The following is a 27,997-nucleotide window of genomic DNA, read 5'->3' on the forward strand; positions in this document are numbered from 1 at the left end:
AAATGCAAAAAAATAGCAAAAGGCTATGTGTTCTGTTCTAAATCATATATTTATAGTATATACAGAGGTATCAATAAAATGGATTTACAAACTGGGTTTAGTTTCCACTGAACGGCACTGAGCCAGCAGGCTGTCCTTGAACACGATCACGTATAAACAGAGTTCCTCAGAAAGAGCTTCGCGTCACTGGAAGCTGAAGTACGTCAGATAATGAGTAATATTTGCCCGTCTCAGTGCAGGACTGTGCCACACATTTGGTATCAGCCTCAAAGTATAATTAAGATACTGAAAACATTAATGAGTGTTAATCCTGCCATTTCTTTCCCCTTTAAATGATCTCTAGTCTGCAAAGGACTATAAGTGAGATGAAGTCAGGCTCGTGTTTCCGCGACACTTGATATTCTCCAACAACTGGAACCATAAAATCATCACAGGCGAAATTGTGAAAACAGCTGAACTCAGCCTGAAAGCTGAAGCAGATACAGGATGCTGGAGCTGTCTGTTAAATATCCGAACACTTCAAGGTCTCTCCTCTCTCACCTGAGCCTGTCTTATGTTACTGTCTTGAGCCGGCCTCATGTGTCCAACCTCTGGCTCTCTTCGGGATTCTTCTGTTGGCTGATTGCTTGGTGGTAGGTATGTCCTGCGGACCTTTTCAGGTGGATAGGCACTTCTTCCTGGCCTATGCTCCCTCCTTTGCGACTTTTATCCTTGTCTCTCCTTATCTGAAATGTCCCGCTGCTGCCCTTTGACGAGACCGTCTGGCCTCTGAACAGCTGTGCTCGCTGCTGACACAGGCCCACCTTACTGAGAAGGATGAATATGTCTCCCCTGAAGGCTTTAGTGAAGATGGCATAGAGGAACGGATTGGCACAGGAATTGAGCGGGTAGAAGAGCACCAATAAGATCTTGGAGTTGGACACGGTGATGAGCGGCCGGTCCAGCACGGCTGATATGGCGTAGAAGGAAATTGGCGCCATGCACAAGAAGTCAGTGAAGATGAGGACAGCCATGCGCTTGGCAATGTTGGTATCCTTGGATCTGGAGTGGTAGTGAGGGTTATGCACCGTGCAGTAGATCTTGAAGTAGCAAGCGCAGATGATGAAAAATGCTAAGATGTTGAGGACGAGCACTGACATGATGTAGATCTGAGCCGCTGCGGACTCGGTGTCCATGGGGAGGCAGATGCTGACCTTCTGGTAACTGCTCACGCCGACCAGTGGGAGCAAGGCCAGGAGGATGCAGAAGACCCAGCCGCCTAGCATGACAGCCGCTGCGTGGTGCAGGTGCAGCTTGCGATCCAGCCGCATGGCAAAGGTGATGGCGTACCACCTCTCCAGAGTGATCGCCGTCAAGGTGTAGACGGACAGCTCGCTGGCGAAGACTGTGAAAAACCCAGCAAGTCCACAGCCGGGGCCCGTCTGCCAGTCTATGGCGTGGTTGAAGTATTCGGCGCGCGTGTGGAGGTCTACAGAGGCGATGAGCAGCAGGTAAATCCCCATGCACAGATCTGCAAAGGCCAGGTGACACATGAGGAACCGGGAGACGGAGAGCTTGTAGTGGCTGGTGAGGAGCACCAGGAGCACCACCACGTTTCCCAGAACAGCCAGCAAGCTCACAAACCACACAGACACCCGCAGGAAGCCAAAACCCATTATGTCCTCACAAGGATTGAACTCATCCGGCGCCGGTGCGCACGCCACCTCCTCTCCCTCCTCGCACACCACATAGTCGTAACGACTTTCAAACTCCTGACTGTTGTCCTCCTGGGGGTTCTTCAGGGTCTCTCCGAAACCCACATCCTCATCTGGGTGGCCTCCAAAGTAGGCGTGGTAGTGCAGGCTGCCGTGGAAGTCACCGCTCTTCCAATCTTGCTGGGACTCTCTGTGACCCCCGTCTTTTAGCTCCCGGTCCGGGAGTGTTTCCACAACACTGTCCTCCTGGAGGGACGGCATGCGCAGGGGCCCCACGGAGCGCTTTTGATGCTGGTCGTACAAAGCAGTAAGGTTGCAGATGATGTACTCCAAAAAGCTGAAAAACACATAAAATAATGATGCAGTCGTCTTTATATCCACTTGAAGGAAAAGGGAATCCTGTTTTGAGAGCCATTACTAGTCTGGCTCAACCTCATTCCTACAATAACAGCAGTGAGTGACACTAATTATGGAAGCACTGTAATGAATTATAGGTAAACACGTCAGGAGAGTTGATTCAATCCCTGCCAACATCTACATCATGCAAGTGCAGCTGCTGCCGCTCGCTGTGGCGGATCATCCAAATACACGAAATTCAAGGACTACATTTTTCATGCTGCCTTCTACACTTCAGCTACAAAAAATAAGAACTGACGAAACGCACCCTCGCTTCTTTTTAAGGTTTTTGAAGCCGCAGCAGTGGCTCGGGTACGTCAGGTTGGCGACGGTGAGGTGCTTAAAGGTCTTGATGGGTGGCAGTTTCTTGAGGGCCCAGGCATCACGTGCCTTCAGCTCCCGGACAGAGTCCATCCCTGTGGTTGGCAGGGAGGTGATCCCTGTTTGGGACACGTCTCTGAAAGACAGGTGGGGAATAAAAGACCTCAGAATCATTAGGCAAAAGAAAATAGTTATTTCCATCTGCAGTAATTTTTATTTGTTGGCACGTTATCTTCTCGGACCTCCTCAGCTTTCCACATGCACAAGATGGAGAAATAAGCAGCAAGACAAAAGATTTGACACTGATTACAACAGACATGACATGAAAAGGAGGAACTGAGGTGTAGGTGGGTTGCAAAGAGGCTTACAGAGGAGATTTAACACTTGGGTGTATCGAAGGGATCGCCATAGATTTAGATTTTTGACCTTATTAGTGGCAGACTGGTCATGATGGGAGAGTGTGAGGGATGCAAGTCAGTCACACAGCACAGACGATTCAGAAACATTTGGGGAGAAGGCCCAACAAATGCTCTGTTTTCAAAGGTACCTTCGATATCTCAAATATTTGCTATATTTCCACTTTGCTGCTGCTTTTCTTTGCTGGAATCTACATTAAGTCCACAGTCTGTGGAAAATGTGGGATTTAAACATTGTTTTCCCCCACAAAAATCCCACACATCTGTGGGGCTATGAGGTTACTCGAGAGGTGATGCAGCCGCGTCTTGGATAACACTTTGAGAATGGAATTACCAAATAACACATTATGAGCTCAGAGGCTGCAAATGAGGCGACATCCGTGATACAGCTGATAACACGCAGGTAAAAAAATCTGTATCCCATAACATAAGCATGCTAAAATAATACCAAGCACAATACTTTAATCTCACGAAGTGAAAGAACAACACTCGGCGACTTTCAAGTCCAGACTTTGGAACAGACATACTTTGAGCAACCCAGAAACAAAAGCTAGACATGATGAGACCAGCGAGCTCACGGGTGGATTAAACAACACCCTGCATCTGTTTCCTGGAGTGAACTCCTTAGACCATCATCTTTAAGTAATTACACGCGGTATTTCTCGCACTCAGCTGTCATGCCAAAGCCAGCTCAACCTCCTCGGGACGAAGACGTCCAGGGAATTGACAATTTCACCAACATCCTGCGTGATCCTGTTATCAGGACATTCCAACCTACAGTGCCGCACACGCCCCCCCTCCCTCCACGGGCCAAGCAGAGTCCAGGCTCCGTTTTGCTGTAGTTTCCTAACCCTACATTGCTCCAAGTCATCGATTCATTTAATTAAATCAGATGTTTTCTAAGAGTTCATTTGTTCTTTTTTTAGTCCCGTTAGCTCTCCTCTCTGTCCTCTGGTCTCTCTCGTGGGGCTCGTTGTGAAACGCCGTTTTAAGAAAAGGAAACAATAACAAAAGAGCAGCGCAGACCCTGAGAGTGTTGGTCTGATTTTGTCATTTCCAGATGTTTCGCTCATGACCTCATGGAGGTGACCTAACTCAGGACATGTTCCTCAGTGGAATAGAGGAAGAATACCTGCACACAAAACCAGTTTACCTTAGCAGACACTTAGCAGCTAGAGCCGAGCAACAGCAACCGGATAGCTGTGGTTAAAGGTGTTTGCATCAAATGTCCTCATACATGAGGTCACAGCAAAAAAGAAAACGGTATCGGAGAAACGTCGGAAGTCTCTCCATCGCATGCTCGCACACAACGCGTGTCAGGTTTCCTGGTGAAAGGCACAGCTGTGGAGCAACGATTTTTCCTCTGTCCTGTTTCACAGACACGTCTCCTCTAGTCCACACTGTGAATGAGCACATTGCTGAACTCTAACGGGACTTACCGTCAGTAACTTGCTAAACAGGGCCAGTGCTAAATATCCCTCAAAACGGTTTGCTGTGGGTGTATTTTCTCATCTTTGTTCTGTTCTGTCTTCTCATGTTTTAAAACCTACAGCCAGATGATGGGCAGTAATGCGTAATCCGATTACTTTTTTCAAGTAACGGGTAAAGTAAGGGATTACTATTGCAAAAACGGTAATAGTCTTAGGAACGCTGCGTTACTAAAACCGTGATTTTTTTGCGAGAATGTCTCATGACAGTGACGTAAGCGAGCGCGACGTTCGTGACAACAGCTGTGTGCAGATCAACAATGGATCATATATCGAGTGCAGAGAGAGTATGAGCGTGCAGCGTTTAAAGCGTGGAAGTACTGACCTTACTTCGAGTTTGATTCCATAAAAAGTGACAAAAACATTAGTGTCCGTTGTGCGTGGGAAGAAAACTTCTTTTTACAGCGAAAAAACCCCTAAACTTCCAAACAAGCACCGAGTAGCTACGACGTAATGGGAAACTCACAGAGAAACTCGTGGATTCTTCCACTGACCGCTGCACACCTGCACCAGGGTAACCCTCCGCCTACCCCACTCCTGCTTTACAGGTGAAAATAGAGCAACAGGACCGCTAGTCTTTGACTTTATTTATTTTCTGCTGTGTTTTACTTGCATCTATTTGAAAGACTGAGTGTAAACACACAAAATATTTTATTTTATGAGCTGGAATGTGCAGAAAATAGGTTTAAATGTTAAACTAATTTCTTCCAGTCAGAGAATGTTGCAGATAATTAAATGTTTGCTTGATGCATAAAGTTAAAAGATTAAAATTAATAAAACAAGTTTTAAAAAGAGACTTTTCCATTTGATTACATTTTGTATGACGATTATGTAGAAAAAGTAGAATTGGGCTGAAAGATCTATCGCTTTATCACCTATTCAGGTTGTAAATCCTGTTTTTAAAAAGTAACTAAGTAATTAATTACTTTCGAAAATAAGTAATCAGTAAAGTAACGGGATTACTTTTTGGGGGAAGTAATCAGTAATTAGTTACTGATGACTTTTTTTCAAGTAGCTTGACCAACACTGCCTACAGCCATATAAAACAGAAAGTGCAGAGATTAATAACAAGTATGATTCAGTGCAGAGAGGTCTGTTAACATGTTTCAGTATCAGGATACGTCATTATTTATCCAGAAACAGAAGAAAAGTGTGAAAACCTACGTAGACTCTATGATTCAGGAGCTGCTAGAATCACCTTTAAAAATGAAAGGTAACCATTTTCTGTATGACTTTGTGAGTCTTTCACATTGCTGTAGAGGAATTTTGGCCACATCTACTTGACAGCACTGATTTAGTTCATTGCAATTTGCAGGTATTTGTTTATGCACAGCTCTCTGAAGTCCCCAGTATGCCTGCAGCCTGCAGCGTGGTCGCTTTGATTCCATTTATGCTCATCGTTATGCTGCAGGTGGCAGATAAAACCTCTACATCTGTGCTAACACAGGAACAGAGAAGAAGTCAAAACATGCTCAATCATTCAGGTAAGGAAATCCCAAAAAGATTTCAGACTGAAGTCACTTGGATGAGTGATGAAACATTTCTCCCACTGAAAACTCCACGTCCAGATGAACAGAATCAACTCTGGGAGTTTTATAAACACCTCATTTCCGCTTTAGCAACAACTGCAGGGGTGGGAGTGATGTAAGGCTTAAAAGTAGAGGTGAGGCTGCTTTAAAAATAGGGCTGCTGTAGCTGATTGTGCTTTTTTTATTTTGCCTTTGCTAATTTGAATAATTGAAGTAAATTTCTTGACTGTGTTTGTGATATTTACACTCCATCCTTTATAAATATTCTCACTTTTGGCTTCGACAGAACAACATGACAACAGCAAAAATATAAATATTGATCATTTAGAAGAATCTGGAGACCAGAAATAAATGGCTGACGTCATGTCCATCTTTTATATACAGTCTATGTTATCAATATGCAATAAAATAATATGCAATAATAAAAAAATAACATAATATAAGTGTGTAGAAGTACAAGGAGTTGATGAGAGTGGCTCAAATTTTCAGGTACTCACAGGAGAATGGGGCCGCTGATGGTTCCCGCAAAACATCTGTCATCCATCTCGGTTAAATACTTATTCCTGTGAAGGTCGCTGGACAGGAAAGCACAAAATTACACTTTTTCGAGACAAAGAAAACCTGCACGTTGAAGTCAGACTGACAAAGGTGAGGTGCGGGGTCATATTTCTCTTGTCTTTAGGTTCAAAACATCACAGAAAACGTCTCACTTGCATTGTTGATTCAAATTCGTAAGTATACGGTTTGACGGTACCTACTTCTCACTCTTGTGCACATCTCCCTGAATCCCTTAAATCTAATAAGGATAATAGACATGTGAGGGATGTGTTTGTCTTGGTCAGGCTGTGCTGGGATCAGTTCTCCCCTCAGCGCAGATCAGGCGCCAACACAAACACCCGTGTGGTAAGACTCACTAGTTACCGACCAATGGCTTAATTGGGCTGTTATAAGGACCTGGACTTGAGTGTAGGTGTTGTAAAAGAGGAGAGGGGTCTTAGATTAATATCATTAATATCTCATATCCTGACTATGCAGGATTCTGGACCAGAGGTGAAAAGCAGAAAACATGTTGCGACAAGGAGGCAAAAGGCAATATTGTTACCTTTTCTCTGCTCGGTGATTTATGAGGTTATTGCAGGAGCATGAAATAGATTTCTACAAGCCTGAGGACTCGTGTCACTGAGTATTTGGGAGAAGGCCACTCTTAATGCAGACTTCCTGATAGACACATTTGGAAACATATTTCCCAGTGAGAGCTCCTCCTTGCTAATCAAGAGCTGGACTTTTTGAGTGCATATGAGAAGGCCCAACTATGATCCTTCTGTAGTGCAATGTTGGGTAAGGAAATAGACATCCCAGATGTCAGAAAGTGTTTAACTCAGGCAAAATGCTGCATAATCTAATTTGTGGGGAAATAGAGGGCCAATAAACTGTTTCAGGGCCCCAGTGACAGATAGTTACCCAGATACGATAAAAAAGCTCTTAAAAAAGCTCTTAAATCATTGTTTTGATTATTCAGTGTGATAGCGTCTGAAAGTGATGGGAAAAGTTTTTTTGCTTTGTTGGTCAGAGTTAAGAAGGTTTCTTTAGCTTCTCAATATTTTAGTAATAATTTAAGTAATCACTGTTGTTTATTTGCCTAACACACTAACAACTGTTCATCCCAGTACAACCTTTTGTAGTGGGATGGATGGCTGTTTCCGGTGCCTGTTAAAGGTCTAACACAGAGTTCGGGGCGTTTGGTTATCTGTCAACATTAATGAATTTCTAGACCTTTTATCCCTTTAAACATCACATCTAAGGTCCAAACCCACATCCCTTTGTTTCTTTGTTTTTCTTTCTTTGGGCTTCAGTAAAGTGCTGACAGGTGAAACAGATGATGATGTCACATGCGCCACCAGCTACAGGTTGAGACATCCATCACCTTGTGTTCTTCAGATACATCTTAAGGCTTTTTCCCCTCTTGTGAACATGTGTGCAAAGTCCTCACCAACATCCCACCCAAAAAACATCTACCTTCAAAGAAAACCAAATGCAGCCCAATGAAATCCAGAAACCAAAACCCTCGAGCAAGAACAGAGAACCAAGAGAAAACAACAGCATGCATTGTGGTGCTCCATGCTGTGAGGACATCCCCACTCCGAATAAGGCCACCAGACACCCCAGAGGACCAAAACATACAGGGAACACCAAGCTGCAGTGGACGAGCCCGAAACATGCAGGAAGCCCCACTGAGACCCAGCAGGGCCCAGACAGCCAGGAAAAGGAGCCCACAGCACCACAGGAGCCAAGGCACAGCGAATAGACCCAAAGCCCAGGAAGGACACCAGCCAGGACAACCAGGGTCCAGGGAAGAAGCCCACTCTCTTTAAAAGATTTTTTTCTTGTTAAATTGTTCTTCTCATTTAATGAGGGGTTCACTTAGAAAGCAGATGATGGCTAACCTTAAGAAAAGTGCACATTCAACAAAATATCTTTTTTTCAGGATATTATCTCAGATGGACATGTTGATGTAACTGTTTCAGTCATTGTCTCCGTTTCCTGTGAGACGCTCACATTCAGTCATGTTGTGCGTGTCTCACCATGACACATGGCACTGTGGTTTGAACATTATTACTGTAGCAGCACAGATATTAATAAATACAACTCCAGTTTACTATATCAGTGCACATAAAAGGCCCTGACGATGAGTGAGAAGGATAACAATCTTTTGGCCTTTTCGGGAGATACAGTGAAGAGTGAAGAGAGAGAGGAAGACATGCGGCACATGGTCGCCTGCTCATCCCAGCGAGATAAACCAGCACCCAGGATAGACTTTTTCAAAGCTTTTAAACTGATCACTTTGTGTGGTGAAAACCACATAAAGCCACCTGATGGAAAACAAAACTAGCAGGAGAAACTAATGTGAGAGCTGCTTCAGCTAAACAGTTCTTGGAAGGAGTTTAAAAAAAACAACAGTGTGGAGGCACCTGGAAATCAGCCTCACAGGTTCAGATGAGTTGTGTCTGATAAGGAGATGGATACTGCTGCTGGTGGAGCTTGTTGCTTAGCAATGAAATTGAAGGTGTCATTTGCAAAAGTGCCTTCAGTACAAGCAGAAGAGATGGCAATATCGAGATGAGACAGAGGCTGTATTTTCTTTTATTTTGAAATGTGCATTTCACATGGAAAGGTTAAAAAAGATTTTTAATTTTTATGGACAGGGTTTCTAGGCTCAGCCAGGTGGCGGAGGGCTTTCGCTTTGGTGGCCTCGGAATCTCATCTCTGATCTTTGCAGATGATGTGGTTCTGTTGGCTTCATCGGGTGAGGGCCTCCAGCTCGCACTGGAGCGGTTCGCAGCCGAGTGTGAAGCAGCGGGAATGAGGATCAGCACCTCCAAATCTGAGGCCATGGTTCTCAGCTGGAAAAGGGTGGAGTGCCCACTCCGGGTCGGGGATGAGTTCCTGCCCCAAGTGGAGGAGTTCAAGTATCTCGGGGTCTTGTTCGCGAGTGATGGGAGAAGGGAGCCGGAGATCGACAGACGGATTGGGGCTGCAGCTGCAGTGATGCAGACGCTGCACCGGTCCGTCGTGGTGAAGAGGGAGCTGAGTGTAAAAGCGAAGCTCTCAATTTACCGGTTGATCTACGTCCCTACCCTCACCTATGGCCACGAGCTGTGGGAAGTGACCGAAAGAACGAGATCGCGGATACAAGCGGCGGAAATGAGCTTCCTCCGAAGGGTGGCTGGCATCTCCCTTAGAGATAGGGTGAGAAGTTCGGCCATCCGGGAGGGGCTCAGAGTAGAGCCGCTGCTCCTCCACATCGAAAGGAGCCAGCTGAGGTGGTTTGGGCATCTGACAAGGATGCCCCCTGGGTGAGGTGTTCCGGGCATGTCCCACCAGGAGGAGGCCCCGGGGCAGACCCAGGACACGCTGGAGAGATTATATCTCTTGGCTGGCCTGGGAACGCCTTGGTGTTCCCCCGGATAAGCTGGAGGAGGTGGCTGGGGAGAGGGAGGTCTGGGCCTCTCTGCTTAGGCTGCTGCCCCCGCGACCCGGCCCCGGATAAAGCGGATGAAGATGGATGGATGGAAGGTTAAAAAAGAAATACTGCACTAGAGACGCCGCCCTGAGGAGCATCTGTCTCACAGTACCAACCCTGACTCGTCTGGATTCATCTCAAGATACCTTTTGAGCAGTTACACACATGCAGTGAGTGTATCCTCCTCAAAACTAGTAAAAACTAGAATACGTAGGGGCAAAAACTACACTCTCCCCAAACAGGTGCCAGTGAAGCTCAAGCCAACAGCCGGTTATCTTGAATTTGGCCTAAAGGCTGAAACAAAAGGAAACAAATGAAACAGCACCTGTTGTTGTTTCTCTTCAGCTTTTATAGTTTAAATGGGACAGTTTACATTTAAAACCTGGCAGACAAGCTGTTTCTTTCTTACTCTTTCTGTTCTTTACTGTGTTGGCTGTAGCTTCATATTTACCGTACCATTCACCATTAAAGTCTGGAAGGCATGGGGCAAAAAGCATATTTCCCAAAATTCCCAGCTCTATAACCAATCACACCAGTTTTACTTCAGCGTGGTGTCCAGTCGCCAGAAATACTTACACTTGATCTAACTTTGTCCCGTTGAAGGCATGATGTCGTACGGATCTGAAGCCGTTTCCATACAGCATCCTGGAACAAAGGAAGAAATAGTAACATCGAGAAAGAAGGAGAAGGCCTCATCAGGACTTGTCTCCTTCGCTTTAATAACCAAGCTGGTGAATGAAAATACTTTCCACATGTTGATCCTTCATCCGCTCCTCTGCACCAGTGACAGATGAGTGGGGCCTACTTGTTTCACTTTTTATGGTGAGACTTGTCTGTCCGTGCAATTTAGCGGTTCTTAAACCCAACGTTTACCTCACTTCCCTCATTCCCAAATCCAACCGCATGCATGTGATTGCCCGTCAGTGGGCGGTTTGTGATTGTGCTTGTTTTTGCTATCTTTGTCAGCTCGAGTGAGGTCGAGGTGAGGACATGTTTTTAAAGTGAGGTCATTTTGGACGGCCCCCGTTTCCTCTGGTGGCTATTTTAAGGTTTTTGCTTGGATGAAACCAATGTTACAGTTTTTCTGCTATAGGCTACATGCAAGCGTAACATATTAATATGGATTTGCATCAGGTGTGCGATTGAGATTTTTTAATACAAAGCATATATGTGCATCTGCGTGTGGTCCCCCCGCCCCCCTGTGAGTGCGGTTCATATAGCTCACACTGTCAGCACTTCGCTGGTGATGCCACAGAACGCGTTGGCTGGGATCTCGGTGATGTAGGGCTGATCAACAATTTCCCTGCAAAGGAAGACGGAGAACGGGCAGGAAATGAAGTGGTGTTGTAAATAAATGCCTTTCACTGGAAAGTGGCACGGGGAGAAATGTGGTGTTGATGATTGTTTCGCAAGTGTTACAGCTGGGTAGGAAAATTAGATTTAGGAAATAAAGGAGCTGACTGAGTGGGTGAGGACAAAGAGAGATGAGACTATGGATGGAGCTCATTTTAAACAACACCAGGGAGGCAGATAAGATACGAGCACACACACACACACACACACAGGACTTGGCAAATTTTGTATGTCAATAACTTACAAAAAAAAAATCCAAAGAAAAGTGGTAGAATTTCACAAAATCGTGGCCACGCTGGATTTATTCATTATTTCTGCTGGGTTGTGTTCCAAATGACTTGCCCAGCCTTGTTTTGTGAAATACAAAGGAGCATTATCAGTCTTTTCATTCTGTCTGCTTTCACACACAAACGATAACCACGAACCATGAGATGCTAACCTTTCAGAATAAAAACACTACATTATTCTGTCAACAATGTAGCAAAGAGAGGAGATGATAATGGCCAAGTATCCCTCTAAGTCTTATTGATTTACCATATTATAGTAATGTTTGCCTACTGGTGGTGGTCAGAGGGCCCGGTGGCGCCAGTGTCCGGCAGCCTCGCCTCTGTCAGTGCCCCAGGGCAGCTGTGGCTACAATGTAGCTGCCATCACCAGTGTGTGGATGACTGAATGTAGTGTGAAGCGCTTTGGGGTCCTTAGGGACTAGAAAAGCGCTATACAAATGCAGGCCATTTACCATTTACCATTTTAATCAGTTGTGTTGATGTTCAAAGTAGGATTTTAAGAAGCAACTTACAGGATGAAGTTCATGTCGTTAGAGTGGATGTTGCTCAAATCAGGGAAGAAAGTGAGGCCAGTATTGAAAATCCCCCTGAATGGCACAGAGAAGGTTACATTCATCAGTAATTGATCACAGACGTCACCTTTAAAGGGGACCTATATGCTCGTTATCCACTTCCTGGGCTCTAATAGTGTTTTTGCATCCTTGATACTAGATTTTTGTGCTTTGGTGAAACCATTTATTTTACTCTCTGTCTGAAACGGCTCATTTTAGCTCCCTGTCTTTAAGCTAACTGCCCCTCGCTACCCACAGACTGAAACTACAGACAGTATAAAACACTGATGTAGCTTCCGGGTCAGAAAAACGATGCCAATGTGGAAATGCCTTAAAGTTACAGTGTCTAAAATCTCACCACTAGATGTCCACTGTTTACCTCGGCTGTCAATATGTCTGTTTGCTCAGGAGGAGGCTGCAAAACGTGTGAAAGGATACGAAACGACGAGTGACTCGCTTCGATGACAGGATGTTGAGGATATTGGGAACCTTTCCACTGTTAGCTGCTGTTGGCCGGCATTAATTCAATTCAATTCAATTCAATTTTATTTATATAGCGCCAAATCACAACAAAAGTCGCCTCAAGGCACTTCATAGATACAGAGAAAAACCCAACAATCATATGACCCCCTATGAGCAGCACTTTGGCGACAGTGGGAAGGAAAAACTCCCTTTTAACAGGAAGAAACCTCCGGCAGAACCAGGCTCAGGGAGGGGCGGGGCCATCTGCTGTGATTGGTTGGGGTGAGAGAAGGAAGACAGGAAAAAAGACATGCTGTGGAAGAGAGACAGAGATTAATAACAGATATGATTCAACACAGAGAGGTCTGTTAATACATAGTGAGTGAGAAAGGTGACTGGAAAGGAAAAACTCAATGCATCATGGGAATCCCCGGCAGCCTACGTCTATTGCAGCACAACTAAAGGAGGATTCAGGGTCACCTGGTCCAGCCCTAACTATATGCTTTAGCAAAAAGGAAAGTTTGAAGCCTAATCTTAAAAGTAGAGATAGTGTCTGTCTCCCGAATCCAAACTGGAAGCTGGTTCCACAGAAGAGGGGCCTGAAAACTGAAGGCTCTGCCTCCCATTCATTAGTCACCTTATCTTTGAAGTGGATCTAACGTTGTTATTCTGACACTTACTGGATACATTTTTTTAACATTGATAAAAAGTTAAGTTTGTTTTGTAAATTTCAGTCATTCAAAATATAAGATTATCTGAGGTATGAAGCCACACGCTTATTGGTGCATGAGTTGTCAATCACAAGTAATTAGCCAATGAGCGTGCAGTTTCACAGACGTTCCCGCTTAATGCAATGAAAATGCTGATGGTGGAAACACGTGACTTCAGAAACCAATTGGTGGAGTCACAGTAGCTGTGTCCATCTTTTATACTATCTGTGATTTTAATACAAACAGGGCTGTGTGATCCTATTTTAGATATCCACTCTCACTGATGTCAGCGCCAAGAGCAGAAAACAACCCTGTGAAACAGTGTTTAGAGCACCCTGACCTCGCAGGGATTACTGCGACAGGTGCAAACCTCATTATTTGAACATTTGGGCCATGTGAGCTTTCACTAGTCTACTATGTATGACAGAAAATAAAGAAAACCATTATATGTCCACTTTAAAAGTGCAATGCATGCTACTCTCATTATTGACTCTCTGCTGAATTCATTATAAATGCATCATAAAGTGAGAGGAAAGAAAAGACAGACTGTATCGTTTAATATAAACAGTCCTTAAAATATAAGCTTTTAATAGCCAAGTAGAGGCAATGGGCTTTTTAACAGAAGCTATAAAGACATCATGTCAAACTGCTAAACGTTGGCCTCCTGAAAGGAAAAATGTCTTAAATAACCCCCTCCTCATGTTTTGACTTCATTCTAATGTTGACGTTTTTAAAGGCCTGTTCTAAAAGTACTTACAGGTACTTGAGCTCTGGGAGATGTTTAAAGGCTTCTGGGTCAATGTAGGTCAGACTTTTCGCGTTCCGAATCTCACTGAAAGAGCAAACACGGAGAGGTGTCAACTGCTGCCGATGTGCTCACCTTTGAATCCAAACGAATGCAGAGCATAGGTAGAAAACGAAGGTGTGTCGACGCCATGATGATTCAGAAACACGCGCTTTACAGTCTTCAGACCTGCTGAGGGAACAGAGCAAGGTGGATGCAGTGAGCAAGAGAAAGGAAACTTGGTGCAGACAGCCAGGATCGGAAGTAAAGTCCAATTAGTGTTTCATTAGTGTGTTTACTCTGGAGCGCCCTGTGCTGCACTGAACTCTTCTCACTGCTGTCTGAGGCCATGAGGTGATCTGGAACGTGTATCCTGGCCTTTCTTCACACGCCTGGCAAACCTCATTGAAAGTTAGGGTAGATGAGGTTCATCTTCCCAGTGCTGTTGTGTAGAAACTCTACAAATATCGGAGGCAGTTAAATAAACAAATACAACTTTTCCATAGTCTGTTAAGTTGGCTACTAAACTGATGAGTGGCAGCACTTCAGTGGGGCGAGGAAACCAGGTAAGCTGACGAGTCTTTCTTATTATCCTTTGAACTCCAAAATATGCACCAAACAGCACGGTCGGGGATTTGATTTCTTTTTACTTGGATGACTGGTCGATCACGTTTGTGTTTCTGTGGGTGGTCCTCTTTTCTTTGTTCAGCCATCAACCGTGCAATTTGCGCTGTTGCATCGAGCCTAAGTAAAAACTAGAACTGGGTTTACATCGCCAAGGTAAACGGCACAATCATGACAGAGAGGAAACAGCTCTGCCCTGTACATAAAAATAAAGGACACACGGAGAAAATGACATTTTAAGCCAAGAGAAGAGAAAGAGGTGTTATTCTGGTCACAGACAAACACATTGATTTTTTTTGGCCACTTGGGGGCACCAGCACAAAGTATAAATACTACATTTACAAATTATCACCGTAATTTCTCAGTTAACCTGCAATACACTGACAAAATGTTGTTTTTTATTCACTTGTATTCTGTTTTTTGGTTCCCAGAATTTCCCCCGCTGCTCTTCCCCCTGTCTTTTCTTAACCCCAGACTGAAGGATACATACTGCACACTAGCCCACCCTTTAAACTGTGCTCAGTCATGGCATGCAGTTCATACACTAGTCGACCAAGCCAGACTTCGGGGATCAAAAATACTCAATCATGGTACAGATCTGATTATACTTATGCTGTACTGCCACACCTCCTTTCTTTATATTTTGCTAGGAAAATGGGAAATAGGTGTAGTGATTTATTTACATGTGCAAATGTAAATATAAAAATAGTATATAAGGCAAAATCAAAATGATCCCTCACTGCTTAAATAATATTGAGGCTCAGACTTTGTCCACGACCGATAGTCTTCCATTGTGTGTTGTTATATTTAGGTATGCTTTGGCTGCTTTGGCAGTGTGTTTGGGATAACTGTCATGGAGTATCAAACCCCGATGACACCTGTGAGGATCCACACAGGCTGAAATGCAGCCCTGAACCATGACAGAGCCTCCACCATGTTCACAGATGGTTGCAGACAGTCAGTGCTGGAATTCTTTGATTTTCAGTCTAGTTCTTGTGTAATTTGGCATAGCGCCTCATTTTCTCCATGTTTCCCCTCCTTCTTCTTGACAGCCACCCTTCCACTGAGATTATTTCTAATGAGGCTTTGGCGAACAGTAGATTCTCCAACAGCTGAAGGGCCACATGTATCTCTCAGGTCCTGGGTCAGGTCTTTGCTGTTTTTCTTTCAGATACTGTTCATCAGCTGTAAAAGCGTTTTAGGCCTGCCACTTTCTTTGTACTCCATTTGCCCCAGTTCCTTACATTTTTGAAGATACACTATGCCAGGATGTGCCATGTTTTCATTGGATATTCCCTTGTTGGTGGAAACATACTATTTTATGCCTATCAGACATTTTTCATAGATTCAGCTAAAGAAACGAGAACAAATGAAACATTTTTCTGACAGGCTGCTAGTAACAAAGATACAATTTAAAATCACTTCCTTGCCGAGTGTCTGTGAAGGTTCTCAGTCATGCAGGTCATCGTAGCCTATGGAGCTTGGAAAGACTGTCTGGACTTCTTTAAATTGCTTGAAGACGTTTCACCTCTCATCCAAGAAGTTATAGGATCAAATAGTGGAGAGTCCCAGATTTAAGCCCTGTAGTAGTAACCCCCCCCCCCCCCCCCCCCCCCCCCCCCAAGAGGGACAAAGGACCCCCTAATGAAAGGGGTGAAATGAATGAAAAAGGGTGTAGGTCACAATCAGCCAGGGTTTCGGGTGAGCTCTTTGTGAAACCCTGGCCCCACCCTATCAGGGCCCAGGATGTGAGTGGGCGTTAAGGCGTCTGGGAAGGATCTCAAAACTGGATTATAGATGGCAGACAGTTGGTGTCGTAAACCACCGCCTCTGTTCAAAGATGGTCGCTCACAGTGGACATAAATGGCTTCTTTCACTCCTCTTTCAAACCATCTGTCCTCTCTGTCCAAAATGTGAACATTGGCATCCTCGAAAGAGTGACCTTTGACCTTTAGATGCAGATGGACAGTCGAGTCTTGTCCTGTGGAGGTGGCTCTTCCGTGTTGTGCCATGCGCTTATGAAGTGGCTGTTTGGTCTCTCCAATGTAGAGCTTCTTCGATGAGAGGTGAAACGTCTTCAAGCAACTTAAAGAAGTCCAGACGCTTTTCTTTCCAAGCTCCTTAGACTTCCTTGCTAAGTCTGTTATGTGTAGACACAGCACTGGTTTATCCCTTAAGTTAGGTGCCTATGCTTGAATGATTTCATAGGTACAAGGACTGGACTGAAAATTATTTAAAAAGCAGCCAATGTCCAAAGAAAGGCACTGAAAGAAAGCTTGAAGAACTATTGCTCAAGACACTATTAAAAATTACAACAAAGTCCTGCTCTTTGGAACCAAAACATAAAGGAACGAAGGATGGATTGGGACTTTTGCACAGTTCTGTAGCTGTACATGAGGCACACGATGAGCCAGAGCAGTGAGCTAAAGAATTCCAGTTCAGTGAGTTCAGACCATAGTTCAAATAAAAACACTGATTAGCACAGCTTTGGCCTTTATGTGGTAAAGACCTGTGTTTTCTTTGTGCCAAACAAGAGTTTACACTTTCATAAAAAAGTCATATCCAGATTGAAGCAGCGTGAAAGTTTACATATGAGCCGTATAGTTCGAGTGTAGCGTTGAGAGATTTCAACATTTTTACCTCCCTAAAAAACCAAGTATTCATCGCACTGGTAGTTTCATGTTATGGTGGCACAAGTGAAACTTTATCCAACCCCCTCTGAATTCTTAGCTCCAATGGCAAGTCCTTGATCCACAGCTGCTGTCGGCCTCAAGCAGCCAACAGGAAGCAGAGCATTAATTTGTGTCTGACCCTGAAGGAAACCTGAGAGAGATGCTATTATCTTATGGATGGCACTACACCGCACCAATCAGCGGCAAATAGGCCCCAGAGATCCAAAATACACCCCCAGAACACACATACAACCCTCAGCTAGCAGCTTGAATTATTACTTCTGTCTGTGTTTTGATATCTGGATTTCAACAGCTAATAAGGAAAGAATGGGAGAACTCGGATAGAAAAGACATCCAAATCATGTCAAATTAACTTTTCTAGCTGTTAATCATTATTTCCGTCTCAAACGACTGCACACGCCCGCGTTTTTTAAGAGTGGAAACAAATGGGCATGTGCACAAGCTCCTGTGTTACAGGATGCTATACCTTGGAACAAATCATTCACATGAGCAGGAAGTTTTGCAGTAATATATGAAGTGCTGGGAGGTGTTCTGCTGGAAAGTGTGTGGTCCACGCAAGACACTCAGCCATAAATCTCTATCCCATAATTGAGAATAGAGTGCACCTTGCTAGACTTTTTCCCCTGAGCTGCTTCAACGAGAGCTGGAGCATGAAGAAAAAGAGCAGAGAAGCCAAACACTGGCTGCTGTTTAGCCTCTCTGCTCTAACATCTTATTAGAGCGAACTCAGTAGTATCTCACCAAATACATCCAAGATAATGAGTTATTTCATTGAATTGAATTGTTTATCTAATCTGCATTTAGTATTCCCACAACAGGGTTATTTCTTTAGCCTCATGAAGTGGCAAAAAAGTGGCGAGCAGTGTGAAAGGGAGAAATAAGCTTCTGTCTTTCCCGGCTTTCATTTGCTGCTGGCAAGGTTCAAAATTAAGCAGTTTTTTCTCCCGAGAGAGAGCAAATGGAACAGCTTGATCAATAAAGATCAATAAAGAGTGTGCCCTTTTCCTTTAGTTACTCACATGTGGGTAATTTTCCTCAGGCTGTAAAACGAGTGCTTCTCCAGCCTCTGCAGCGTCGTGTCCACAGATATATATCTACAAGAAATAAACAAAGGTGTCGGACAAATTGTCTGTGTAATATAAACATAACGACTTCTTTGTAGCACATGACTTTAAAGAATGAAGGTACTGTGGTCGTGTTAGGAGGGGGGAAACATAAGACATGTTTTCACAAATGAGTTTGTGGCTCTAAAAATCATCCTAAAGCCTGAAAGTCTTTCCTGACTTTATAAGTCCACCTTGTGTAAAGCCTCCAAAGTCGTGGGTAATTTTACAGGCATGCACCTCCCATATACATTACTTAGTCATCAGTCACTCGGCTGCATGCTCTGAAAATAATCACCTACTTTTTTACAGTTATTATGAATTACTTGATAAAACACACCTCTGTGTATCTGAAAATATAATTGACATTTTATTGATTTTCTGTCCTGAAGTCTGCCCGTTCAGAGTCAGTCGAAATGCTGGCCGTGTGCACTTTTGTGTGGTTCAGGCTTATAGAAAACCTCTCCTCCACACATCCGTCTCTCTTTATGCATGACTTGGACGCAGATGTGGAACTCAGCAGCTGAGGATCAAGGCTCAAGTGTATATTTTACCTCAGCACAGAAACTCCACCTCTACACCCAAAAGTCTTTGCTGGAATACCTAGGCCATGTCCAAGCCCTGCTGTGGTGGAAGGAGAAACATTCCTATTGCAGGAACGCATTAGCTCTTCCAGCTCTGATTAGAAGCCAGCGGTGACACTAAACAGAGAGCATATCGTCTGCTTGGGTGAGAGACAAAAGGGAAAGGGGTGGCTGGGTGTGAGGGGAATAACCTGCACTCACATTCTTGAGATGTTGACCACGTTGGCAAAGGCATCCGCTGGCACAGATGATAGACGGGTCTCAAAAAGCCACCTGTTTAACAACAAACAAACAAAAAAAACCCATAATGATGAATGTTTAATTTGTCACAAAAAAAAGTTTAAATCCAATTTTACTTGTAATTTCTTTTGTAATTGTATGATTAGATTACATTTAATGGCATTACAGTAAGTAGCCAGAGCTAGCACGTCACTTTGCTAAGCTAAGTTAGCTCAAATTAGCTTAGCATAAAGATTAGAGATGTAAGGAAAAAAGCCTGGTTTAGTGGTTATTTTTACACTTCAGTTTTTTTACAGACTAAACAAATGATAGAAGATATAATGGACAAGTGATTTAAAGGTGGTTTTGTTACCTGTGGTAAAAGTCAGAGAAGTTTTTCTCTATTTTTTCCAGTATTGACACTTAGCTAACTATACACAAAAGAGATGCTCATCTGCTATCCCTTTCTATTCCCTCCATCCCATCTTCTGTCAGCAGCAAAGTCAAGAGTGCATTTCCCAAAATAGCAGTTTATTTACATATTTGCATTTCAGTTGAAAGAAAGAAGGAAACAAACAGTACAGGCAATGAGGGAAATAAAGCAATATCACAAATAAAGTCCAAATACTAGCGGGTCTCCGGAAAAAAAAGAAAAAGATGAAAGCTTTCTCTGAAGATAATGGGGAAACAGATCCCCCCTGAAGGAACAGAAAGGAAAACAAGGACATGAATGTAAGCTGGCAACCAAATCAAACAATGTCTGGGTGTGTTTATGATGTTTCAGAAAGTGTAGTGTGCGAGACATTAGAGTTCAGGAGATTTAATGGGTAAGTTGTCATGAAGGAGAAGAAAACAGGTGGAAAGTTCTTAGCAAATAAAAGACCAAGACTGAGAACTAAAAAAAGCTGGTAAGGTATGTGATTCACGTGGAAGAATAGCTAACGGTTAAACAATTTTTATGTTATGGGAAAAATAATGGAAAAATATATATTTTTAATTTTGTAAAAGAGAGAATCTTTTAAATGAAATTTAAAACACTAAAAGAAAATATTTCAAAATAAGAAATAATTTCAGAATGGGATTATGGGAATTTTTCTCTCTTTTTTTTTTGCTTCATAAACTTTAGCCTTTAGGCTTTAGCCAGAAGATGATTAGCCTATTAAAGAAGTATCTTTAAACATTCATGGCGAAACATCTTGCACGGTTCTACTTAAACGTCAATGCATGGATGCCTACCTACAACAATTTACCCAGACTGAACTCAAATCCATCACATACACAGTCAGACAAAGCAGGTCCCACTGAGACTGGAACTCAGATTGCTAGATTCAAAGTCCGGAGTGCTAACCATTACACCATGGAACCATCAATTCGTCACACGAAAGCTATGTGCTGGTATGGATGTTGGTTGTCCTGCATTTTTGGTAGAGTCAGAACGACTTTGACGCTTACGTAGTTCAACAGGAAGACTTTTTTCCATCTGCGGGCGGCACATATCTTTTTAAGACTCTTCAGAGGGGACGTGTCATCCTGTCACCATGTACCTCATCAAGCAGGCTAGATTTATTGAGAAAGTATACAAAAAATATTTTAAGGAACCAGTTGGTGACTACCTAGAGACCAGTTGAGACCACCTGGCAAGACAAACTCTTTGCAACCTTTACCAGCAATCAGTAAACGCCAAAAAATTTAAACGGCAAAGTGATTGTCAGGGGGTCGCCCACTGCTCGCTTGCCTTATGTGACTGGGGCTTAAACAAAACTACGACATGGGCGGAACATCGAACAACAATATATATATATATATATATAAAAAAACATGCACATTAATAGATAGGGTGTTGTCATTTTTTGCGAAACAAGAAATGTGTTGACATGTGCTAGTAAATGAAATGTGTTATTAAAAAGTGCAGTTTAGCCTTTTTGACATAAATCAACTAATTGGCTACTTCATAGGAAATAAATGAGTGATAATAATCATTAAATCTTTACACTAGGGCATCACCTAAAATGTTCAACCTTTTCTTTAAGGACACATGACCTTGCAAATAAAAAGTGTTATTTCTTTCCTTGCTGGAGACTTTATTGCGGTGGACTTAGGAATCATAACATAATAATAGAGGAAATGGATTAAGATGGTATCCACATGTGTTGCTGTCATGTTATATTCCAGGCTCATGGGATGCACATTTAGAGTTTGTTCCACCACATCCTGATTCAACTAGCAACAGTGTACGCAAGCATTTGGGGAAAAGAACATGACTCAGCCAAAGCCACCATCTTCACGCACCTTTGGTTCATCAGGGGAACAAAAGACTAATTCAGAGGCTGAGATTTTGCCTGCTGAGTCCGCATCACGCTCGCACGTGGAGCAGGGTTGTCAGTCTGCAAACACGGGTGCACGGCACTCTGCACGCGCTCTGACAAACTCAAACAAACACAGCGACACAGAGCAGACCCTGACACCAAACACCCCGCTCAGAACCACGCAGTTTCACCGCCACACTCCAACCAGAATGCATTTTCCCTCAGGAGTACAGGGAGAAGACCGATGAGGCCATCTTGAAGGGCTTAAGGAGAGAATAACTACCCCAATTTGTCATTTTGGATAGAAAACCTAAAAAACAAACAGGCTGGGAATTGACTTTGAAGTGGGGAGAGGCCACATAATTCACAGTGGTGTCAGCGCCCGATTGACAACATAGCTGTGTTTACTATGAGCTCTCTTTAATTTTGTGCGGTGGCTGGTAGAGAGGCTCTGTTACATATTGTGCTACAAACCTTTCTCCAGATGGAATCATTTAAAAAAATAAAAGTTCTATAAAAACGCAAGAGTGTCCACTGCTGACTTGCTTTCTGACATTTACTTGTTCAGGCATGTCTTGCAATAGACAAGGATAGAAGCACTGTTAAAAAAGTGATTTGTTTTCTCATAAACACGTGCAGAAATTAATGCACCACTAACAATTTCCACTGCATGACCCATTGGTAGAAATGAATGGCTGGTAAATGGTCAGTGTTTCCATTAATCGCATCTCATCACGTTCAACATCCTGTTTTTTCTCCTCTTGCATTAATCAGGGTGCTCATCTGTTACCATTCAGCAAACGGCATTAGGATTTCACTGTGAGGGGCTGTTTTATTAGACGTTGACTTGTCACATGTTTAAACTCTGATCAAAAAATAAAAAAAATCTGAGGTTTCTGAAGAACTGGAACTGCTGCGTTTCCATTGAAGTGTTTTTTCCTCTTAATTATTCGCAAATGGAACTCTTGGGGTGTTTGCAAAATGTGCTGTAAAAGGTAAATATTGTATTTGAATGCAACGTCCAGACTCAGGCGGGTGTCACGCTAGGCAGGCTTCTCAGCACGCCTGTGCTTTTCCTTTCCACCTCTCAGAGTCCCGGTGGCACACGGAGTAACCTCCACACACAAAGGACTCTAAACTCCAAGTATCCACATGTGCACTCTCGCATACACACACACTCAGACGGCTGCTTTGCAGTCCCATTTAGTTTTGTGGGAACTTCTACACGTTGTCCCGCACAAAACTATCTTTAACCAAACTCTTATGCTAATGGCTAAATTAGCACAGAAAGCTTCAAGGCTTTTACCCACAATGGGACATTTTATAAAAGGTCATAGCTCACAGCTTCACAAATGTCTCAAAGGAAAGCTTGAGAAGAGTAAGTAACACACTCGATTGCTTTCTGGCAGAGATGAACAGATTGTATGGCTAAATTAATACCCCAGCGACTCCAGCTTAACTCTGTCCAGTAAAATGAAGGTCTGCAAACCAGCAGTTCAAAGGTTCATTAATTATAACGTAAGACTGTAAAATATTAATAATATGAATAATGATATGGTTTAGTTGTATAAACCGTACAAAAGCTCTATTTTGGCCTCTGCTTTTAAGCTACATTTCCTGGCATTAAGCTCTTTTATGCTTCAAAAAGCATATACGAATATTTAATTCTTAACTTTCAATTTCCCAGTTCAAAATCATGTAATGTGAGTGCTTTGAACTGAGTTTTGACCCTAAAATGAATACACATTTTTAATAAGTAGCATCCCTTATTATAACATTGTTATAATGGCAACATATGTAGCAAACGGTATTGGTCTAACTCCTGAATTTTCTAAGGAAAACCAAATGGTGAAAGACATCTCTGGCAGCAGCCATGAGGCGAAAGGCCAAAATAAACGCAGAGCTGGACCTAGTTGGAGTCGCAAAAAGTGGACAGTATTGGCCTGACGAGGGCATTGGGGGGATTTGTTCCTCTGTGTTTGTCTAGGCTATAGGAAAATCTAACTTTATCACACCTCATCTGCTGGAACATCCCGCTCAATACCCGGTGTATTTTGGGCTTATTTGGCAGATATTTTTATCAGGAGCGCTGGCAGTGCTAGGCTGGGCAAACTGAACAGGAATGTGAAGAACATTGAGGACATCGATTCACGTGGACATATGAATTGAAGCAGTGACGGGGAGGTAATTTTATGTGATGGGTGCTGATGAAGGCAATGCAAAGTATTTGGAATTTTGAGATGGACGGACGCTCTAGTAACTGGAAGTGAGGAATGGGGATTATCACGGCATAGCGCAGAGCCTTCTCCTGGGCTTTAGGGAACACTACATCAGGGATAGTTGGAAGAGGAACAGTTTAAAATATCAAATCAATAACCAAATTATAAGGTGTAAATATCACCTTTTATATCATAGCTTACTCAAAAATGTGGATTTTTCAAGTCCATCATGAAATGATAAGAACTCTGAGAAGGTGTGTTTACACCAGGCTGCTTTACCCTAAATGCTAACATTTCCATACTAACAATGGCAATAGATGCTAGAATTAGCATGAAACTGCAAGAGATAAGAATTATATTTATATAGTGAGTACTGGGGTGAAGAAAGAAGAAAAAGATTTGTATATGATGATAGTGGACACATTATAATAATTTGCTTGCCCCAACACGTGTGGCAGACAAAGAGAGTACATCAGTGTTGTTGAATTTTAGCCGACTGACCTGTGAGACCAAAGTGCGGAAAAACTTCAAAAATGACAATCATAGTAAGCATTCAAAGTAATAACCTATAGCACAGTCAAGTATATTAGGTCATTATTAAGTATTAGGTATAGTAACTGTTGAAGTACAGCGCAAGTCCTTCTACAAATGAGGTAGTTTTTTTAAAGTTTTTAATTAAACTAATGTTTTCTTTCAGTTTTTACCAGGTCGGAGTTGCTACCTGGATAGAATCACTTGTCAAATCTTATTAAAACTGCTAAAAGGTTATTCTGACTTTAGCCCAAAATAAGGTCATAAAAAGCTGTTGCCACTTTGCTGTTGCAGAATTATCTCAAAGATTCTTTGAGCACCATGTTTCTCCGTTGATGTCTCTGGCATATTATTTTATTTTAAAAAATGCCCACTTGGTTATGTTCCTGTACATCGTGTACAATTAAACGTTACTGTTTGCTGATTTCAGTGGAAATACCCTTTCTGATGTTTCCAGTGTTTCCACATCTGCGATGGAGTCCATCTGAGGGGCATGTGTTTCCATCAGTCAAGGCCACAGCAAACGGGTCGCTCTCTATTGCATAATTTTCACCCTCTACTTAAGCAGTTTGGGAAATGTAAAAGCCCTGCTACATTTTTCAGAGGTGATCCTTACGAATTACATCATTGGCTCCCAGGACAGATTTTGTTGGGGTCTCAGATAACAAGACGACTATTGTACTTTTAGTTTATTTATTTATTTATATTTTAACTTTTTACAGTCAGCACATGATTGCAACAAACTATAAAGCTTTTAGTGTAACTTTGCTTTGCTTCATTTCCCTCCTAAACTAGGACTTTCCCAGGCAAAGCAAGATATATAAAGATGTCACATTGGTCTCTGAGAAAATATTAGGAGTAAACTGCACTTTTATTTCCCATTTCACAGACAATACAAGCTTTAGAAAAAGCAGTGCGCAGAAAATTGATAATGAAAATGATGATTAGTTGCAGCCTGAGCTGGCAGTGATGCTAGAGGAAACACTGTCTTTGCAAAATGAAAACAAGTGAGTGAATGTTGGCTTTTAGCAGTATTCGTGTCATTGATGATGCCATCATCGGTGGCGGTTTAGCACTGTAAATTAATACAAGATACACACAGAAGCACATTTTAAAGGTCAAAGCAGAAAGTGAAAAAATTTATGTGAGGAAATATGAGCCTGTTATTGATTGTTAAAACAGTTCTTATCACCAAAGAGCATCTCTGTTGTCTGCAGTACATTTGTGCCATGCAGTGGTCTCACATACAGGACCCTAACCTGAAAGCTGTCAGTACCTTGGTAGCTCAAACCCTCCTCAGACGTTGGTGTCAAGATTATTTCTTTCTTCTTCCTATCTCGAAAAGTCATACAGCTGATTTACCAGAGCAAAATAAAAGAAACTATGGACAAAGGCACACTCGATGTGGTATACATATAGCCTAGTCAGCAAATAGAGATCCAGCCATAAAGGTGATTTCCAAATATTCCAGTGCAGATGTGATTATTTTAAGACAGAGTGTAAAAAACAAATATTACATTAAAACTGATTAGCATGAAATTTTAATATAAAACCAAGAGAGGTTTTCACTCGTGTTTTGAGACTTTCTGTTTATATTATTTGTATAGTTTCAGGTTATAAAGGTGGCTTAACTGAGTCGTTTTAAATAAAAAAACTAAACTGGGGTCATATTATTTCACAATTAATCCTGTAATTGTTAAATGCATCTCCATGAAAAATGAAAATATCAGTGTTCTTTTTCATGTGTTTTAAGGCTTTACAATAACAAATAGTCAAATACAAGTGACACAGACAACTGCAGATCACAGTAATGCTATAACAGACAAAAATGATACCTTAAAAATGAAAGAATAACTACTTAGCAACACAGACAGTCTCAGGATCCCCTGGGTGCACTTTGGAATATTCATGCTATTATAATGATTTTTCCTCGGGGTTAGGAACACTTTACATTCACAGTGCTTGGAAGAAGAAAAAAATAAAAACAGCAGGATTACTTTTACAGACGCGTTTTGAACGCCTACTTACAGCGTCTCCGTGCTCGCTGGGAACCTGGGGAGAATATCAATGTCAAAGCAGGAGATAGTGAGAGTCTTCCACTCGGAGCACTCGCAGACGGCAGGGCAGGAGTCAGCCTCAGATGCAGTGCTGATAGGGAGGGTGACGAGCGTAAACAATGCGCACGTTATCACCTGCATGCTGAAGTGCTGCTGCACACTGGCAAGTGTTGGGTTTCGATGGTAGTCCCCCTGAAGTCCACAGCCACAAAGATTTCTACCAGTTTGAGTCAAGCTGTCCCTAATAGCCTGTGCTGTTTGCTGTTTTTCATGAATAATCCTTAGAGTGACCAAGTGGAGCTGTACTGCACTGTTGTGCACAGTTTGCTTTACCGGGCCACAGGAGTTTTCTGTGAAGCTGGGGATGCTGTAGGACGGGCAGCTCTGGTGGGTTTGGAGGTTCTCTTCAGCTGTTGGAGGGGAGGGTGAAATTATTGAGACAGTCTGGTGTTGTGCAGAATGTAGTCCACCCCCTTCTTGACTAGGATTTGCAGGAATTTTAAAAGTTTTGCTCATAGATAAACTACATTTTTACACAACTTTTTTGTTCGTTGTAATTATGTTATAAGCACATAATAATAATAATAATAATAATAATAATAATAATAATAATAATAATAATAATAATAATGCTATTTATTATTGTTATTATTATTATTATTACTATTATTATTTTAATACAACTTAAAGTATAATGTATACGTTTTTAATACATTTTTTTTTAATACCACCTTGTGGTTTTCAGTATGCATATGGACAAAATTTTCTTTTTTTTCCCCTTTTCTATCCTCGAGGGCGGCAGTACTGGCGCAAAAAACACACCTTTGGACAATGTAGTTCTCAAATAATCAATTCCCACGCTGCTCCATGATGGGCAGCCTACACTTCCCAGCGTTCCTCAGAGTTGCTCTGGTCCGTTTGTTTTGCTGCTCAGACGCGGCTAGTTCAACTTGCCACAGCGCGGTGAAGCTGAGGGTTGTTCTTCTGATGGCTGTCTTCCGCATAGCGTGAATTCAACCTCTTCTCTTTAATTAGCATCTAACGGTCGCTTGTATTCCATCTGATTCTGCTTTGTAGTTTTTGTTTGGTAGTCTTATCGCAAGGTTAAATTCATTGGCTAACGTTTAGTTAGCTAGCTGGCTAACGTTTACAGGAGTTTCCACTTGTTGCTAGCCAGGAGGAGCATCGCCCACAACAATGCCAGGATACCCTTGGTTCTCCTGGTTTCCTTGACAGATATCTGTTTCCTTATGTGTGGTCAAAACAATGGTGACCCGGCTCCCATGTGTGGCTGTTGTGACAGAGTTATCAATTGTAAAAAAGAAAAGAAAAAAGTTTACAGGCATCCCTTTTTCGTTCTTAATCTGATTAACTGTACACTTAACGGCGTTTTCCGCTGATGAAAGTAGTGCTGCGCCATACTTTGCGAAGTCAGCCGTTTACGGTGTCCGCTCCTCGTCTCAAAGTATGGATATATTCAGCGACTCTGACTCATACGACAGGACCCCGGACCACCGGTCACGGCGGCGTGAAGCCCACCGCAGACCTGGCCGGGAGAGGGCCAGAGGCAACGGGAGAGAAATCGACGGGCGAACCGTAGACATCTCCGAGAAAATCAGCACTCTTGCAAACACCTTACAGGTAATTTGC

The 27,997-nt window shown here is 42.7% G+C and overlaps 2 protein-coding genes across 14 annotated transcripts in view; one reads left to right on the top strand and one right to left on the bottom strand.

Annotated features, from left to right (window-relative positions):
• Positions 1–11: 11 nt before the first annotated feature.
• Positions 12–27,245, bottom strand: tshr (thyroid stimulating hormone receptor). Of its 2 annotated transcripts, XM_006792977.3 has the most exons (11): positions 27,170–27,245; positions 26,319–26,757; positions 19,217–19,288; positions 18,348–18,422; positions 13,985–14,059; positions 12,017–12,091; positions 11,090–11,167; positions 10,441–10,509; positions 6,341–6,418; positions 2,359–2,547; positions 12–2,031 (listed from the first exon to the last, which is right to left on the bottom strand). In XM_006792977.3, exons 2-11 carry the CDS (start codon positions 26,486–26,488, stop codon positions 576–578), a joined length of 2,337 nt encoding a protein of 778 aa, XP_006793040.2. In that variant the 5' UTR covers positions 26,489–26,757; positions 27,170–27,245; the 3' UTR covers positions 12–575. The 2 variants fall into 2 exon arrangements, with proteins under 2 accessions (XP_006793040.2, XP_006793039.2); XM_006792976.3 differs by lacking the exon at positions 27,170–27,245 and having other exon boundaries at positions 26,319–26,874.
• cep128 (centrosomal protein 128) overlaps positions 27,219–27,997 on the top strand; it is a 52,347-nt gene continuing 51,568 nt past the window's right edge. For all 12 annotated transcript variants that reach the window (XR_015720686.1, XR_015720687.1, XM_087852022.1 and 9 more), the window contains exon 1: positions 27,219–27,988. Coding sequence is in view for 10 of the 12 variants with exons in the window: in XM_087852022.1 (XP_087708148.1) it covers positions 27,815–27,988 (174 nt within the window). In the remaining 2 variants the exon portion in view is untranslated. The remainder of the gene's footprint in view (positions 27,989–27,997) is intronic.

The sequence above is a fragment of the Neolamprologus brichardi genome, chromosome 15, assembly GCF_056152115.1.
Source record: "Neolamprologus brichardi isolate AB-2024 chromosome 15, ASM5615211v1, whole genome shotgun sequence".
In the NCBI taxonomy this organism is placed as follows: domain Eukaryota; kingdom Metazoa; phylum Chordata; class Actinopteri; order Cichliformes; family Cichlidae; genus Neolamprologus; species Neolamprologus brichardi.